Source organism: Oncorhynchus nerka, linkage group LG17 (assembly GCF_034236695.1).
Source record: "Oncorhynchus nerka isolate Pitt River linkage group LG17, Oner_Uvic_2.0, whole genome shotgun sequence".
Taxonomy (NCBI): domain Eukaryota; kingdom Metazoa; phylum Chordata; class Actinopteri; order Salmoniformes; family Salmonidae; genus Oncorhynchus; species Oncorhynchus nerka.
This window is the reverse complement of record NC_088412.1, coordinates 48,895,168-48,912,478: the sequence shown is the minus strand read 5'-3', so window position 1 is coordinate 48,912,478 and position 17,311 is coordinate 48,895,168. Positions and strand designations below refer to the sequence as shown.

General features: G+C 43.6%; 1 protein-coding gene across 1 annotated transcript in view; it reads right to left on the bottom strand.

Annotated features, from left to right (window-relative positions):
* Positions 1 to 17,311, bottom strand: part of LOC115145412 (collagen alpha-1(XXIV) chain-like) — a 213,867-nt gene that overhangs the window by 35,839 nt on the left and 160,717 nt on the right. Inside the window, exons 30-38 of the mRNA XM_065002804.1 lie at positions 17,174 to 17,227; positions 16,335 to 16,388; positions 16,158 to 16,211; positions 13,769 to 13,822; positions 13,029 to 13,082; positions 12,803 to 12,910; positions 12,535 to 12,588; positions 10,771 to 10,878; positions 1,326 to 1,379 (exon numbers count right to left, since the gene is read on the bottom strand). Coding sequence (XP_064858876.1) covers positions 1,326 to 1,379; positions 10,771 to 10,878; positions 12,535 to 12,588; positions 12,803 to 12,910; positions 13,029 to 13,082; positions 13,769 to 13,822; positions 16,158 to 16,211; positions 16,335 to 16,388; positions 17,174 to 17,227 — 594 coding nt within the window. The remainder of the gene's footprint in view (positions 1 to 1,325; positions 1,380 to 10,770; positions 10,879 to 12,534; positions 12,589 to 12,802; positions 12,911 to 13,028; positions 13,083 to 13,768; positions 13,823 to 16,157; positions 16,212 to 16,334; positions 16,389 to 17,173; positions 17,228 to 17,311) is intronic.

The following is a 17,311-nucleotide window of genomic DNA, read 5'->3' as shown; positions in this document are numbered from 1 at the left end:
AAAAACTTGGGTGTGTGAGCAAGCTAAGAGTGAGTGTACAATACAAACTAACTAAACAGATACAAGGTGAACTTGTGGTGCCCTACATCGTTATCTAACTAAAAAACAGAATTAGACTGGCAATGGCCTGGCGTCCTCCGGAGTTGCCAGAGGATTTGGGTATAAGGGTTTGAGGTTGACCATATCCAATTTACCTTTCTTCTTTGTTCCTGTTTGGCTAGGTGTGTGTTGCTGTGGTATTATTGATACATTCTGTTGTCTAGTTGTGTTTGACTCAAAAACAGAATGAAAACTGGCAATGACCTGGCTGTTGAGGTGCCAAAGAATGTGGTTTTAAGGGTTTGGGGTTGGGCTTTACCATTTCCAGTATAGCTTTCCTCTCTGTTCTGGCTTGACATTTTGTTTGCTTTGGTATTGATATGACACAGGTGTCCTGTTGTCTAGTTGTATTTGGCTGCAGAGCACTGTTGGTGTATGGGTGTGTGTGTGTGCAAGCTTGGTAGTGATTCGACACCAGGTGTTCTGTTGTCTTGTGTTGGACTAGAGAGAAGCCAGAAGGCGAGGCAGCGGCCACGGCCACACCTTGCTTGTCAGAGGAAAAGAAGGTTCCAATCCACACATTATTTCACTTCAAGAGTGAAGGTTCAAAGCCAATGCAAAAAATACACAGAAAGAGACAGCCAGGGGAGTTGGCAATGGATGCCACCTCTTTAAGGAACTCTGGAATGGGCTTAAAGAGACTTAGAGATGACCTGAGGGCGTGTTGCGTTCAGTGGGATGTGTAGGAACAGAACAAAGGCCATGTCAGATCCTCTCAGGTCCTTTGGGGTGAATCTCTCTGAGGCATTGCTTGACTTGGACTGAACTAAGTGCCAGTGCTCATTTTGGGTGCCGGTGCTGTTTATATTTAGGTGCAGGAGCTCCACAATACTTATGATCTAATATTCTATAAGAGGAACAGGAGCTCAAGCAGTAGAACATTTTGAGGTGCAGGTATTCAGCTCTGGTGAGCTCCTGTCCAAGTCAAGCACTGCTTTGAGGTGAATAAAGATGAATCTGATAAGGACACTTTGGAGTCATGATTTGGTGTGAGTGACATGTCACCAGAACAGGACTTAGATTCACACCTGTTTTGTTGTTTGTATGTGTGTGTGTGTGTGTGTGTGTGTGTTTGTGTGTGTGTGTATGAGACCGAGTGAGGCAATTGACTTAAGGAGAGAAAGAAAGATCGAGAGAGACAGAGGGAGTGATGGAGAGAAAGAGAAAGACTGGGAGAAAGAGAAGTGTGTGTATGTTATTATTATAGCCAGACAGGAGTAACTCACTGTGTATCCTGCCATTCCAGGCATCCCCCCAGGCCCCATAAATCCCAGATGACCCTGAAAATGATGCAGAAAACAGCCACACATTAGTTTTTACAGCAATTTGTTTTGATATTCTATCTGTACTATGTGGTAATGCTAAATATAACCTTGGCGTCTGAATCCATGGAACTGAGGGGTTGTATGTCACTAAGGCATACATATTTTCCTTCACCGGCTATCACAACAGAGTTTTCAAGGCCTAACACTGGAAAGGGAGTTCTGTTCTCAACTGAAAGGAACATCCTGGCATTTTCTTCATTTTCCTGTGTGATCCCGTGCTGCAGGGGGAAAACGATTATTCATATCCTCTGCTCTGTTTCTGACATCAGGCTTTTACGACTCATAACAGAACCTAATAGGGATATTGCTTGTCCGCAAATACTACCAGATTAGCAAGCTGCTAATTGCTATACAAAATTTACAGTTAGAACTATAACTACTGTTCCCTGAAGGAGGGAAGCAAGGTACAACACAGCTGTAGGGGGAGTTTGAGCGCTTGGCCTGACAAGGCCAATGAACACCGTGCCTCAACGGAAGCCCCGCCTTCCACAGGTGATAAACTCGAGGCGCGGATTAATTCCTTCAATTCAGAACCACTCTTCACCGAGCCTGGAATTGGGCGGCGTGGGGCCCGAACAGGTGTTGTACCTTGTTTCCCTCCTTCAGGGAACAGTAGTTATAGTCATAACTGTACATCCCCTTTGAGTCGGTCAACTCGGTACAACACAGCTACGGAGACATGAAATCACACTCCAAGCCAACCCCAGCGGACACCAATTGAAATTGCCCACGGCAGACCTGCAGTACCCGGGTATTGTGCAATCTGTGCGCTGCCTAATGATCCTATCCTGCCACAGCCGTATTCACACTGTGGGCTACACTGGCGGCAGTGACATCCAAGAGATAAAACCTGAGAAAACTGTGTGTGGTGATGCCCAATGCACCACACCAAAAATATCTCCAACAGGCAACCCTTTAAACAACGCCCGAGATGCCACCAGACCCCTGGTGGGAATGTGCACTGTTAGGCAATCTCTGCCTTTTTCTGCCATATGCCAGAGAAATAGCCTCCACAATTCAGTTGTAGAGACTCTAATTCGAAAATGCTCAGCGATGAGCCGGATTAGCAAAACAGACAAAGTTGGTCACACAAATGGACACCCCTGGCCTGCTCAATGTACATGCGTACAAGAGACCACCCGCCCGGATATCCGTACCTGTGAGGCACCTAGGGAGTGAGTGAAAGTCCACACTGGGACAATAGGAACCGAATAGGAACCGAACCGAGACCAGTGCTATTATAGAAACCATCATCCCTAATAGGCACAGGCACTGGCAAAAACGACATAGACAAAATTGGGGCAAGCAGCACGAAAACCGGCCTCCCAATAGGGGGACATGAACACCACGATCCTCGATTGTGTCCAACTCGAGACGGAATGTACTGAGATGGAGCAGAATAGCTATTCTTGATCCACTATGAAACCCAGAGACTGAACATGGGAAACCAGCATGAATGCAGGTAACAACACCCGCTCCCTTTGCTACCACTAGCCAATTATCCAGGTAGTCCAATATCCTGAGCCCCAGACACTGCACAGGGATGCACAACAAATTGTAGCCTGTACCCCGACTTCGCTGCTCACATAATCCAGGGCAGTTGGGTGACACAGACAGAGAGTCTCCCAAAATAGTACCATCTGAAGGGGTGGAACATCACCTGTACATTTTTCCATTTACACAATTTTCAGCGTCTGACTGTGGGGAAATGACTCTTTATTCAGCTGACATTTGGAGGACTCAACTATTGAAACACTGTAGAACTTGGGCTTCATACCCGATTGGTTGTGCCACTTGGGGGTACCGTTATCACAGCGAACATCTGGAGAGGAAGACAAGCTAAGTACCCTGGGACTAAACACCTCCCTCTGCAACTGGATCCTGGACTTCCTGACGGGCCACCCTCTAGGTGGTAAGGGTAGGTAACAACACATCCGCCACACTGATCCTCAACACGGGGGCCCCTCAGGGGTGTGTGCTCAGTCCCCTCCTGTACTCCCTGTTCACTCATGACTGCATGGCCAGGGACGACTCCAACACCATCATCAAGTTTGCAGATGACAACAGTGGTAGGCCTGTTCACTGATAATGATGAGACAGCCTACAGGGAGGAGGTCAGAGACCTGGCCGTGTGGTGCCAGGACAACAACCTCTCCCTCAACGTGATGAAGACAAAGGAGATGATTGTGGACTACAGGAAAAGGAGGGCCAAGCAGGCCTCCATTCTCATCTCAACGGCTGTAGTGGCTGTAGCGGCTGTAGCAAGTTAAGAGCTTCAAGTTCCTTGGTGTCCACATAACCAACATACTTTCATGGTCCAAACACACTAAGACAGTCGGGCCTATTCCCCCTCAGGAAATTGAAAACATTTGTCATGGGTCCTCAGATCCTCAAAAGGTTGTACAGCTGCACCATCTAGAGCATCTTGACTGGTTGCATCACTGCCTGGTATGGCAACTCCCCGGCATCCGACCGCAAGGCACTACAGAGAGTAGTGTGTATGGCCCAGTGTGTATGGTCTAGCCAAGCTTCCTGCCATCCAGGACCTCTATACCAGGCTGTGTCAGAGAAAGGCCCTAAAAATGGTTAGACTCCAGCCACCCTAGTTATAGACTGTTCTCTCTGGTACCGCAAGGCAAGTGGTACCGGAGCACCAAGTCTAGGTCCAAAAGGGTTCTTAACAGCTTCTACCCCCAAGCCATAAGACTCCTGAACAGCTAATCAAAGGGCTACCCAGACCCGTCATTTACAATGCTGCTACTCTGTTTAGTATCTAGGCATAGTCACTTTAACTCTACCAACATGTACATATTACCTCAACTACCTAGTGCCCCGCACATTGACTTGGTACCGGTTCCCCCTGTATTTAGTGATATATGTTGATGATATATATGTATATATATATATAATGATATGTATCACTATTGTTATTCTACTGCCGTTGTTTAATTATTTGTTACTTTTATTTTTAAATAGCTTTTATTTTTAAATAGCTTTTATTTTTAAATAGCTTTTATTTTTACTTAGCTATTTTTTTTACTTAACACTTATTTTCTTAAAACTGCATTGTTGGTTAAGGGCTTGTAAGTAAGAATTTCACTGTAATGTCTCCACGGGTTTGTATTCGGAGCATATGACAAATTCATTTGGATTTGATTTGAGCCTGTGCCATCTCCCCTCTCACCAAGTTAGGTGCACACATAAAAAAATATCATGGAAGTTATCAGGCCCAGCAGTCATGGGTACCAGTGACACCGCACCTTGTAACTCCGCTGGAAAAGGGACAGACCGCTCTGAAAAACTGACCCCATCTGTGATAACAGACAGGGTGATTCGTAATCGAATCCAATTCCTAGGAACAAAACGTATTGAGCAAGAGACAGACAGCTTATCTTGGAGTTCAGACAGTATGAACCACAGAGACCGTGTTTGGGATAACAGCATGATTGCCAACTGCCGAGTCCATAACCTGTGTCACTAAGCACCTCATAGGGACCAGTGAGCTAGAGGGAGGAATCAACAATGAATCCCAGTAATAAGCTAACTATGGGGAGGGATGCCCCCTTGTGGAAATAGAGTGCCTGATACCGTATAGCCCGCCTGCAGCCAGGCCCTTTTATAGGCACAGGAGCTCCATCAATGTTTGATTGTTATCACATATGTGACTCATTTCAGGAAACTAGGTGTATGTTGCACCTCAGTACCTCACAGGAGTAGCATTTGAACGTAAATCTACATTTATTTTCAAAAAGCGTATTTTTGGGGCAGATATGCCTTCTGGAACATGTGAACTTTCACGTATCTTCACAAACTTGTATTCCATCCATAAATACAAATACAATTGTTAAATTACGAGCCTAGTTGGTTTAGCCAGGGAAAAAGTCAGGAACCTTCCCACTAGCCATGATTGGTTGAGATAATGTATGGGCTGGACATGCCAGGAGATGAGTTTGGATTTGTCTGCCATGTAGCACACGTCTATAAAATGAGCTGTTCAGTATGTGTTGACAGTCCTTTCTCCCACACCGTTTTTGAACGATATAACATTAGCCATCGAGAACTACAACGATTTGCTACTTTGATGCCCTGAATTTAGCCGGCGTTATCAACAGATCAGTAGGAATAAGTGATTAGCTTTCTGCACACGCCATGGTCAGTGTGAACTGGGGCGACTTGACAACGCTGGCCAAACAAGAAGTAGCTACAAAAAAAATGTAGTTAAAATGTTCCCGTCTGCCATGAAGCGTTCATTCATGTATACAGATAAGAGTAGCTACATTTTCCAAATATAAGTTTCTAATTTAGTTCATTTTTATTCCAAGTTAAAGCATACTGTTAGTTAGCTAGCTAACATTAGCTTGCTGGCTCACTAGCTAACATTAGCTTGCTGGCTCACTAGCTAACATTAGCTTGCTGGCTCACTAGCTAACATTAGCTTGCTGGCTCACTAGCTAACATTAGCTTGCTGGCTCACTAGCTAACGTTAGTTGGCTGGCTCACTAGCTAACGTTACGTGTATGATCTGTGTAGTAATATTATTTGAATCAGAAACCAATTTGCATTGCTTGTTATAGCCAAATGTTAGCTAGTTAACATTGAACCTATTTTGTTAGCTCTAGCTATCTGCAGATATGACAATGTTTGTGTTGGTAGTTTCATGAGTTGGGGTTAAGTCGGTTAATTGTTTAGCTAGGTAGCTACATGTCTAAACAAAAGACTCCACTTTGGCCTGATTATTTCATGACCCATCGAAATAGCAGGTGTGTCTGGGGGTGATAACGGCCATCGATTGTATTTCATGAAAATGTTCACATGTCTAGACAATAGTGACCCATCCAATTAGCTAGATGTGGGTGAGGGATAGTTATAGCATTTCCTTCACGTGACCGATCAATTTAGGTAAGTGTGTCAGGTAAGTATAATTTAATAATGATAAAATATTTATAAAATATTTTTATCTGGACACTTTGTTTTTGACATTGATACTGCAAGTACTTTCACTGTACCCTTTACACCTTCTGTATCCTGTGCATGTCACAAATAAACTTTTATTTGATATAGCATGTGTTTACCACAAGGCTTAAGAGGGTGTGAGCGATGCTGAATGGGTGTAGAAAAAGAGGAGCTCTCCAGTAGGTTTACCAAAACATTCAAGGGCGAATGACCTCAAAAGTGTGGTTTCAAGTTTATCAACGTTCGAAGCAGAATTCCTTTCCCATTGATCCTCAACTGCAGTGTATGATATACCATTTTCTAGCTCTGAGTCGCTACTTTTATCCAATGTAAAAAATCAAATAAAAAAATACAAATTTGCTACCTAAGATCCAGGGGTCGGACACATAATGATAGCCTACGTCAGCCATACGGCTTCTTATTCCAGGCGTACACTACAACAATTTAAAAATCGAAACATCGCTGAGCCTTTCACATTAAACAACCATCTTTTCTGTAGCCATTTTTATTGTCTTGTCAAAGTAGTGGTGCAAATGACTTGGCACAGTGTGGGGCCACACTGTTGTGAGGATTCTTGTTAGCACGCTGTCTCGTGAAAGTAATGAAGTGATGATGTGTTTAGTTTGTCAACATAGCTACAACGAGCTGTGGCTCAAAACAGCCTCAAAACCGGGTAAGTCAGACTTTCATGCTTGCCATACAGAGTTGAAATGTTCAGCCAATACATTTTTTAATTGAATAACTTTGCTCGCGAACTTCAGAGCTGTAACGATTTTAACTCTTTCGCAAGTACAAATGCAGTAGTCATCACCCCTGTTCAAGTCTACACTTTCAGGGTGATGCGATACAACATCATAATCTCTCTTCATCTCTGGCAAACTGTCATTGGCTATTGCTGATCATGTTCTCAAAACGTGTCGTTGCACATCTCACAATACAAGAGCACTGCAAATGTTGTTGGAAAAACATGTTTGAAAATATCAGGATGTCTGGGACGGCTCAAAGACGGCATCGGTAGCCCTCAGATTACATCAGATTACACCTCTGACCTGCTTTAACGAGCGTCGGTGACGGCCGCGTACCTCAAGTACTTGGGGTTTTTGTCTCCGATCTCAAAAACTTGTCTGGGACAGCTAAATTGGAGCCATAATCGTTTAGTATACACCCAAATGTAGTTTTGCTAAGCCAGTAGCCAGCTCCCTGGCATGATCCCCACGGGCTAGTGCTAGCCAAGCCCGCTGCCAGCACAGAGCTAGCCAAAGAACACCACGTGGCATCTTCTTTCGGTCTCGAGAATCTCTCTGACCACAGCACGGTCCGTTTAGAATAACCAAGGGACATATGCTAAATGCTATGCATTTAGCATATGCGATGCATATGCTAAACGAGAGAGCTACAAAAACAGTTCCACCATGTGAGACAGGGATCGCCCTGTCAGTACGGTAGCTAGCGGCAGTACGGTAGCTGTGGCAGTACGGTAGCTAGCTCGCTAACCTGACTGGCATGCTATGCAGTGCTGTTGAGCTGGCCTGATCCCCATCCACATTAAACCAGATCATCGGCCAAGTCTGGGAAGAGAGGTATGGAGTACACACCGACCCGGCCGCCCTCTCACTTAAAGTTACCTCCCTTAGCCGGTGACAGAGCGCACAGCAAATGGATTGAGCTAGGGCTGCTTCCGCACGCCTCAGACAGACAGGACAAGTCCCAATTCATCCCCGGGTTCCGTAACTCAGACCCAGTCAAGGTACGGGCACTTGTGAGAAGAAGCCATAAGAGTATCGTATTTATTTTTTAATGTGAGTATCTTTTATTTATTTGGGCATTTATTTGGGCATTTGGGCATGGTCTTAAACCCGAATCTGTCTTGTTAGCCTTGATCATTTTCGTTGTGTTTGCAATCGTACTCAGCCAAGTCTAAACAGGCAGAAGAATTGGTAGGGAACTTCACAAAACCAGTTACCAAACTTTAACAGACACAACGTGTGTGCATCCCCTCCTTAAGTGGGACAGTTAAGCCTGATACATTTAGCTTATTTTTAAGAAATGTCTGAATTGTTCTGCTCAGCTCGAGGTGAAGAGCAGAAGAATTGAAGGAGTGAATCCGTGCCTCAGGTTTATCATGTGGAACACAGGGCTTCCGGAGAGGCACGTGTTCTAATGTTCTTGAGCAGAGGGCGGTAGCGCGTGAACTCCCCCCATAGCTTGTGTTGTACTGAGTTGACCGACTGAAAGGGAACAGAGAAAGATTAGCTTCAGAGCTTATAATGGAATGACATAGGAAAATACTCTGATCACTTTGCATTAGTTTTAAGCTACTGAGCCGAACGAGGCTTGGCCAGGTTTGAACAAAGTAATGTTTAGGTTACTCTGCTTTCTGCTTTTACTGTTTCAGATGTTTTTACAGTTGGTTGTTCTCCGGAGACACTCATGGAAATGAGTTAGTCTTATTAATGGAATATCACAGACCTGCCAATGAGATGGGGACTACACTGAACAAAAATATAAACGCAACTTGCAACAATTTAAAATATTATATTTTACTATATAAGGACATCAGTCAGTAGAAAGAAATGAATTGGGCCCTAATATAGGGATTTCACATGACTGGGAATACAGATATGCATCTGTTGGTCACAGATGCTTTAAAAAAAGGCAGGGACTTGGATCAGAAAACCAGTCAGTGTCTGGTGTGGCCACTATTTGCCACCGTTGATTGTGGCCTGTGGAATGTTGTCCCTCTCCTCTTCAATGGCTGTGCGAAGTTTCTGGATATTGACGGGAACTGGAAACGCTGTCGTACACATCGAACCAGAGCATCTCAAAGCTGCTCATCGGGTGAATATGCAGGCCATGGAGGAACTAAAACATTTTCAGCTTCCAGGAATTGTGTAGAGACCCTTGCAACATGGATCTCGTCATCGTATCTTGATGCATTCAAATTGACATCGATAAAATGCCATTGTGTTCGTTGTCCGTAGCTTATGCCTGCCCGTACTTCCCCATACCATAACCCCACCGCCACCATGTTCCCAAAGTTGACATCAGCAAACCACTCGCCCACACGATGCCATACACGTTGTCTGCCATCTGCCCTGTACAGTTGAAGCCAGCATTCATCGGTGAAGAGCACACTTCTCCAGCGTGCCAGTGGCCATCGAAGTTGAGCATTTTCCCACAGAAGTCGATTGCTACGCCGAACTGCAGTGAAACCGCTCTGGTGAGAACGATGAGGACTGAGATGAGCTTCCTTGAGACGGTTTCTGACAGTTTGTGCAGAAATTCTTTGGATGTGCAAACACAAAATTGAATCAGCTGTCCGGGTGGCTGGTTTCAGACGTTCCCTGCAGGTGAAGAAGCCGGATGTGGAGGTCTCGGGTCGGTGTGGTTACATGTGGTCTGCGGTTGTGAGGCTGGTTGAACGTACTGCCAAATTCTCTAAAACAACATTGGAGGCAGCATATGGTAGTGAAATTAACATTCAATTCTCTGGCAACAGCTCTGCTAGACATTCCTGCAGTCAGAATGGTAATTGGACGCTCCTTCAAAACTTGAGACATCTGTGGCATTGTGTTGTGTGACAAAACTGCACATTTTAGAGTGGCCTTTTATTGTCCCCAGCACAAGGTGCATCGGTGTAATAATCATGCTATTTAATCATCTTCTTGATATGCCACATCTGTCAGGTGGATGGATTATCTTGGAGGCAGCATATGGTAGTGAAATTAACATTCAATTCTCTGGCAACAGCTCTGCTAGACATTCCTGCAGTCAGAATGGTAATATGCCACATCTGTCAGGTGGATGGATTATCTTGGCAAAAGGTAAATGCTCACTAACAGGGATGTAAACACAACATTTGAGATAAATAAGCTTCGTGTGCATGTGGGAACATTTCAGGGATATTTTATTTCAGCTCGTCAAACATGGGACCAACACTTTACATGTTGCGTTTATATTTTTGTTCAATATATGTAATAAGTCAATTGTGAGTGTTCGTGAGTGTCAATAACCAATAACCATTTCTACTGGGTGGTAGGATGCTGAGTGTTACCTCATCTCAGGTAACACACGAGGACACTAAAACAGTCCCATTTAAAGTGTTTATTGTTGAGACTATAGCTTCATGGATGCTGTCCTCCTGGCCAGATCATTTTTTATTACAAAGCCTTGATCCTTCAGTGACTATCAGTATGAGCTTACTTTTGGATCGCTCGCTCTTTAATGTACATAAAACTGGAAGACCTAGAAAAAACAAAATACCTTACAGATTTACGCCCTTCAGTACTAACGAGGGACACTTTGTTAAACAGATTTAAATGGAATTGTCAGGCTCCCACACAGGAAGTTAGGTCACAGACTATACTGGAATAAAAGGAAAGTGGGTACTGACTGCAGGGCCTCTGGTTCCTCTGGCGCCTTTCAGTCCTGTGCCCCCTTTCTGGCCCATGTCCCCGATGTCCCCTGTCTCACCGATATGACCTGGTTTGCCTGCCTCTCCCTGAACACAAAACAACAACAACAAATGTGTGTGTGTGTGTGTGTGTTTGTGTGTGTGTGTGTGTGTGCGCAGCTTGGACACTGATGTATCGCTGATGATGAGGATCCAAGTGATGTGCAGAGCCTTCAAAAAGTATTCACACCCCTTGACTTTTTCCACATTTTGTTGTGGTACAGCCTGAAATTAAAATAGATTTAATTTAGATTTGTGTCACTGATCTACACACAATACCCCATAATGACAAAGTGGAATTATGTTTTTTGAAATGTTTACAAATGTATTAAACATGAAAAGCTGAAATGTCTTGAGTCAATAACTATTCAACCCCTTTGTTATGGCCTAAATAAGTTCAGGAATAAAAATGTGCTTAACAAGTCACATAATAAGTTGCATGGACTCACTCTGTGCACAATAATATTGTTTACCATGATATTTTGAAAGACTACATCATCTCTGTAGCTGACAAATACAATAATCTGTAAGGTCCCTTAGTCGAGCAGTGAGTTTCAACCACAAAGACCTCTGAGGTTTTCCAATGCCTCAAAAAGAAGGGCACCTATTGGTAGATGGGTAAAAATGAAAAACAATAGACATTAAATATCTCTTTTAGATTGGTGAAGTTATTAATTGCACTTTAGATGGTATATCAATACATCCAGTCAGTCACTACAAAGATACAGGCGTCTTTCCTAACTGAGTTGCTGGAGAAGAAGGAAACCGCCCAGGGATTTCACCACGAGGCCAATGGTGACTATAAAATAGTTACAGAGTTTCATGGCTGTGATAGGAGAAAACTGAGGATGGATCAACAACATTGTATTTACTCCACAATACTATCCTAATTGACAGAGTGAAAAGAAATACAAATATTCCAAAACATGGATCCTGTTTGCAACGAGGCACTAAAGAAATGCTGAACAATATATGGCAAAGTAATTAACTTTTTGTCCTGAATACAAAGTGTTATGTTTGGGGTAAATGTAATACCACACATCACTGAGTACTACTCTCCATATTTTCAAACATAGTGATGGCTGCATAATTTTATGGTTATGCTTGTAATTGTCAAGGACTGGGGAGTTTATCAGGATAAATGAATTCACCTTTCAGCAGGACAATACCTAAAACACAAGGCCAAAACTACACTGGAGTTGCTTACCACGAAGACAGTGAATGTTCCTGAGTGGCCTAATTAAAGTTTTGGCTTAAATCTACTTGAAAATATATGGCAAGACCTGAAATGTTTGTTTTTAGCAAGGATCAACAAGAAATTTGACAGTGCTTGAAGAATTTAGAAAATAATAAATGGGCAAATGTCGCATAGTCCAGCTGTGGAAAGCTCTTCGAGACCCAGAAAGACAGTAATCGCTGCCAAAGGTGCTTCTACAAAGTATTGACTCAGGGGTGTGAAGACTTATGTAAATGAGCTATTTCTGTATTTCATTTTCAATACATTTGGAAACATTTCTAAAAACATGTTTCCACTTTGCCATTATGGGGTATTGCGCATAGACGGTTGAAAACAAATGACCAATTTAATCCATTTTGAATTCAGGCTGTAAGACAACAAAATGTGGAATAAGTCAAGGAGTATGAATACTTTCTGAAGGCACCGTATCAACAATCAACAAGCTAGTAAAACATCTGAATGGTTACCTTCTTGCCATGCCTGCCACGGTTCCCCAGGGGACCCTGTTTCCCCTCCGGTCCCTGGTAGAGAGTCAAACTCATTAGAAACAATCTATGGACTTGTCTAGACGACTGACCTTTGTCACACCTCCTTTGTTGCAGTGTGCCCACACCACCTTGAATGCCCCAGGGACTACAAGGCTTTGTTAAAGTGAAGACTGCCCCCTACTGGGACCCATAGGCATCATCGTGTTTGGCTCTATTGTTGTAATTATTGTTTGTCAGAAAAACTTACAGGGAAACCACTTTTTCCAGCCAGTCCGGTGGCCCCAGGAAGCCCAGGGTCTCCCTCTATCCCCCTGTCCCCTGCCTCGCCCATTGGCCCACGGTCACCTGGCTCTCCCTGAGGCAAAGATAGGGACAGCAAAAGATAGCATTCAGCAAAATATTATGCTGTGGAGGTCAAATGTGTAATAGAGAACACAAACACCCTAATTTGGCTGAACATTCAGTATGTTCACCTTCGGACCATCTTTTCCCAGGGGCCCGTCCTCACCAGCAGGACCTGGAAGACTCTATAAACAAAGAATCACACATTACCAAAACCATAGCAACACATATTGTTACAAGTAATAGCATGCTAAATGTTCCTATGGAATGAATTTATTGGGCAGTACCTATAGACGACTCATATGTATGTACACTCAGACCCACAGGGCATGGAACATGTGTAACATGTGTGTTCTTGTAGATTGGAAAGAGCCTGACTGTGATGACGATTATATTTTCCTTCCAGTATATGTAAGCCATTGGGGTTAACGGAAAAATGCTTGCTGTTTTCTTTATTGCGTACTCCAATAATCCAACATGTCTGGAGAATTTAGTTATTAGTGTCAATAAGAATGTACAATAAAAACAGTGTGATTATTTGAATAATCATAAACAGGATCTCTGAGTTTAAGCTTGGACACAAAGGACCCTCTCTTTCTCTACAGGGATTTTCTAAGTCTCCGTGGGGCTTTCCTCTTGCCCAATGAGAGAGAGAGAGAAACATCCCTAAAGGTTATTGATACAGTCCAAAAGACAAAAAACAAATCAGTCGCAACGCTGCCCTGGCCGTGTCCGGCCCGAGGATTACACGCCTCCATCAAATGAGGGCAGAGTAAATATACTGGCATATCGGATTCTCCCAAACACAAGCAGAGCAGGATTAGAATCATAGACTGTGATTAAAAGGTATTCTGAAGTACTCAGGACTCACTCTCATTCCCTGCTGTCCTTGTTCCCCCTCTCCTCCAAACGGCCCCACATCGCCCTGCAAGGACACAACAGCAGAGGTGCTCAGGAGTATATACAAAAATAAGACTATAAGACAAGCTAAACTCTAAGTTATATATTTGAGTCTTTAGGTGCTGGACCCCAAGAGTAAACCGACTTGAAAATAAAGTATTGCTGACATTTGTAAGTACTTTATTTACGAGTGTTGACCGCCTTTTTTCATACAAGTGCTCAGGAGGTCATCTACCTCTCAGAGGGACGCTAACAGCCCCACAGGGGTGATCAGGAGTTCACAGAACAGAAGCCATAACCCTCCCTGAGGATTGTGGGTAGCCTACTAATAGGACCTGGGGCCGCTCACATCTTAACATTGACATATTGCCCTCTTTCCTAAGGCAACTTTAATCATGTTGAGGTAGATTAACCATACAAGTTTAATGGGGGAGTAGGCTAGGCGGTAAACTAGACGTTATGACAAAATGTAGATTTCTGCCTAAATAGACATACCCAAAAGTAATTTTTCATGAAATGGCCATAACCATTAACTAGTAATGCTGCATAGTTCGAGAAAAGGTCTGGAACTCACCTTTCTGTTAAAAATTGGTTATACATTGCTGAGGTGTACTTACTTTGAGGACACAAGCTCAAGTAAATAGTACAAATATTAGGAAAATATTAAAATAGAACAAATGACTGAAAGGCTTTCTAAATGTAGTAACAATCAAATTATAAATGAATTACAATAAGATTTCACCTTTCTTATACCTGTAAAATAAATATGATTTGATTCAGTGATAGTATAATTTTGGGCCCATTTCATATAACTGACGACATAGCACTTTCTGCCAAGCCTCCTGTGAGCAACACAGAAACCATGATGGTAGTAATGTACAGTTCTAAATCCGTCCGAGAATATCACAGTGAGATGAAACCATGATGGTAGTAATGTACAGTTCGCAATTGATGAATTATTAACAACTCTTTTGACTGAGAGTCACGATTCGTTTTTCCTAGTGACTCGTTCATTTTAGTCACTTGTTTGACCTAATGGATAATTGATCACACGGTGCAAGAATGAATGCAATTAATTGATTATTGAATGTTATGGACACAGCCCTCCTCTGCTCAAGACAACTCAAGAAAACAAATCGCTTGAGGGTATCACGCCTGCTCCCGCTCTGCCCCACTGGCGCTCAAGGGCGCCGGCCTCCCCAGCATTACGCACTCCTGCCACCATCATTACGCACACCTGTCTTCCCCCGCATCAGCGATTATTGGACTCAATCACCTCTGTCATTACCTCCATTATATCTGTCTGTTCCCCGCCTCAACACGGATTGTCATATGTCCTTGTATACCCGTGTGCTGACGCTGTTCCTGTCTTGTTCCGATTAAATGTTTGACTCCCCGTACCTGCTTCTCTACTCCAGTGTCAGTCCTGACAGAGGGTGCTGCTGCAGCACGCAAACAATACGGTGCTAAATAATCTCCCTGACCCGGCGGCAGACAAGCAATTGCGTTCCGCCAAGAGTCGTTCCTAATCTAGTCCGGTTGTGGCTGCAAATAGACCTCTTTTCAAAGGTATCAATAAATGATTGTATTTGTATGCCTCGCAATCATAATCTAGTCCGGTTGTGGCTGCAAATAGACCTTGTTTCAAAGGTATTGTATTTGTATGCCTAGCAATCACGAATGTAGATTGTTTGAAGCAGACTTTGATGAGTCTCAGTCACAAATGACCGCTCCAATAAGCCTCCTATGGTGAACAAGATGGCAGTATTGTGATTGTTTTGAGTTTTAAGTTCATCGTTCGCTGGTAGGGGGTCCTGCGTACTCTGGGCATTACTGACTCAAATGAACGAAAGATTTGTTCTTTTGACCGAGCGAGTTGAAAAGATCAGATTCAGTAAAAAAGAGCCGAACTTCCAGTCACGACACGATTGCTGAAATTGCTAGACTGTCCCCTTTAATATGCAGTCTCTTAGGCTAGGCTCCGTCGCTCAGAGGGAGAGTAAATTGATTATTTGTCTGGTTAAGCCAAAAAATGTGACACATCACTCCTTAATCAAATATGGTATGTGAAACCTGACACTTCAGTCAGCTCCGCTGACAGAGTGGTAGCGGAAGGCAGACAGATGGGGCTTTCTGGCACCAGAAGGCCCTTGACCCTGCGACGTCCACAGAATGCTTTGTACACCAAAATGTCCATCAGAAAAGGTCAAGAATTGCTCAAACTACCCTAAATAAGACGCGTAACATCTAAGAAGCTGTAGTCTGAGCTGTAGTAAGACTGATGGGCCTTGGATGTGTCTGGCTGTCATTTCGTTTTGTGAGGCTTAAAACCACAATCAGTTGTTCGCCAGAACACTGACCTTTATCCCAGGTTCTCCAACTGGACCCGGTTCCCCCTCTCCGCCAGGAGCACCCTGTGCGGAAAATAGAAGAGGAGTAAGACAAAAAGTGTGTGTGTGTGAGAAAGAGTCAGCGAGTGTATCCAGATGTATAGTGAAATTCACAGCGAACTAGTATTTAAATTAAACAATAGTTACCTCAGGTCCTTGCTCTCCATCAGGTCCTGCATCCCCCGTGGGTCCTTTGGGCCCCTAGAGGAGAGAATCAACCAATCAGTGGTCTCAGGGGTTACTGTGATATCATGTGATGTGGCGGATCATGGCTTGATTGAGTGCAAGGAAAAAACTGAGCATCACGTAAACCATGGATATGGGGGTTATTGAAATAACTTATAAATATTTGTTGTTTGACATTTTTGATGTTCTTGAGGGGTTCTCCACTGTTTTCCATGAAATATGAGCATTTGGGGACTTATTCTTGAGAGGGCTAATATGGGGGTAAAGTGTGTGTATGTGTGTGTCGTGCGTGTGTGTGTTTCCTCCCCTTTGTGTGTGTGTCTAATGTGTTTGTGAGCGCGTGCATAGTCAGTATCAAAGGCTGGAAAAAGTAGTCACACACACAATCCCATCAGCCACATGACAATCACCCAGCTCCTCCCTGATTGTTTTTTACACTGGAACAACTGATTAACTGGGGGTTGAGTAATACCAGATCTGATTACATGTTTAGACTGGGTGGAGGGGAAAAAACATTTCGAGCGACGGCCTGACATGTTTTACCCTGACAGGATATGCCTCAGGAGAAAGAGAGGCGTAATCGCTTTACCAATGAATGTCCACTTCACAATGATAGTCAGACATTTTTTGCACAGAACAATCACAGTCACAGTATGTCACAGATTTTTTCCCTCATCAGGTTGTAAGGGAGGTCAGCTAAATTCCTTCTACTGTGCAAGCAGACAATGTGTTTAGGGTTTTAGGCAGGGTCACTAAAGCACTGTGACAACTGTTCGATTGATTGATTGACTGATACTCACTGGTTCACCATGGGCTCCCCTCTCTCCAGTGCTTCCAGGGATCCCAGCTTTCCCCTGAGAGAGACAGGTCAGAGGTCACCAACATATAGTCCCACTACAGGATGAACCAGATACAGAGCCTACCAGAGGGACTACCCA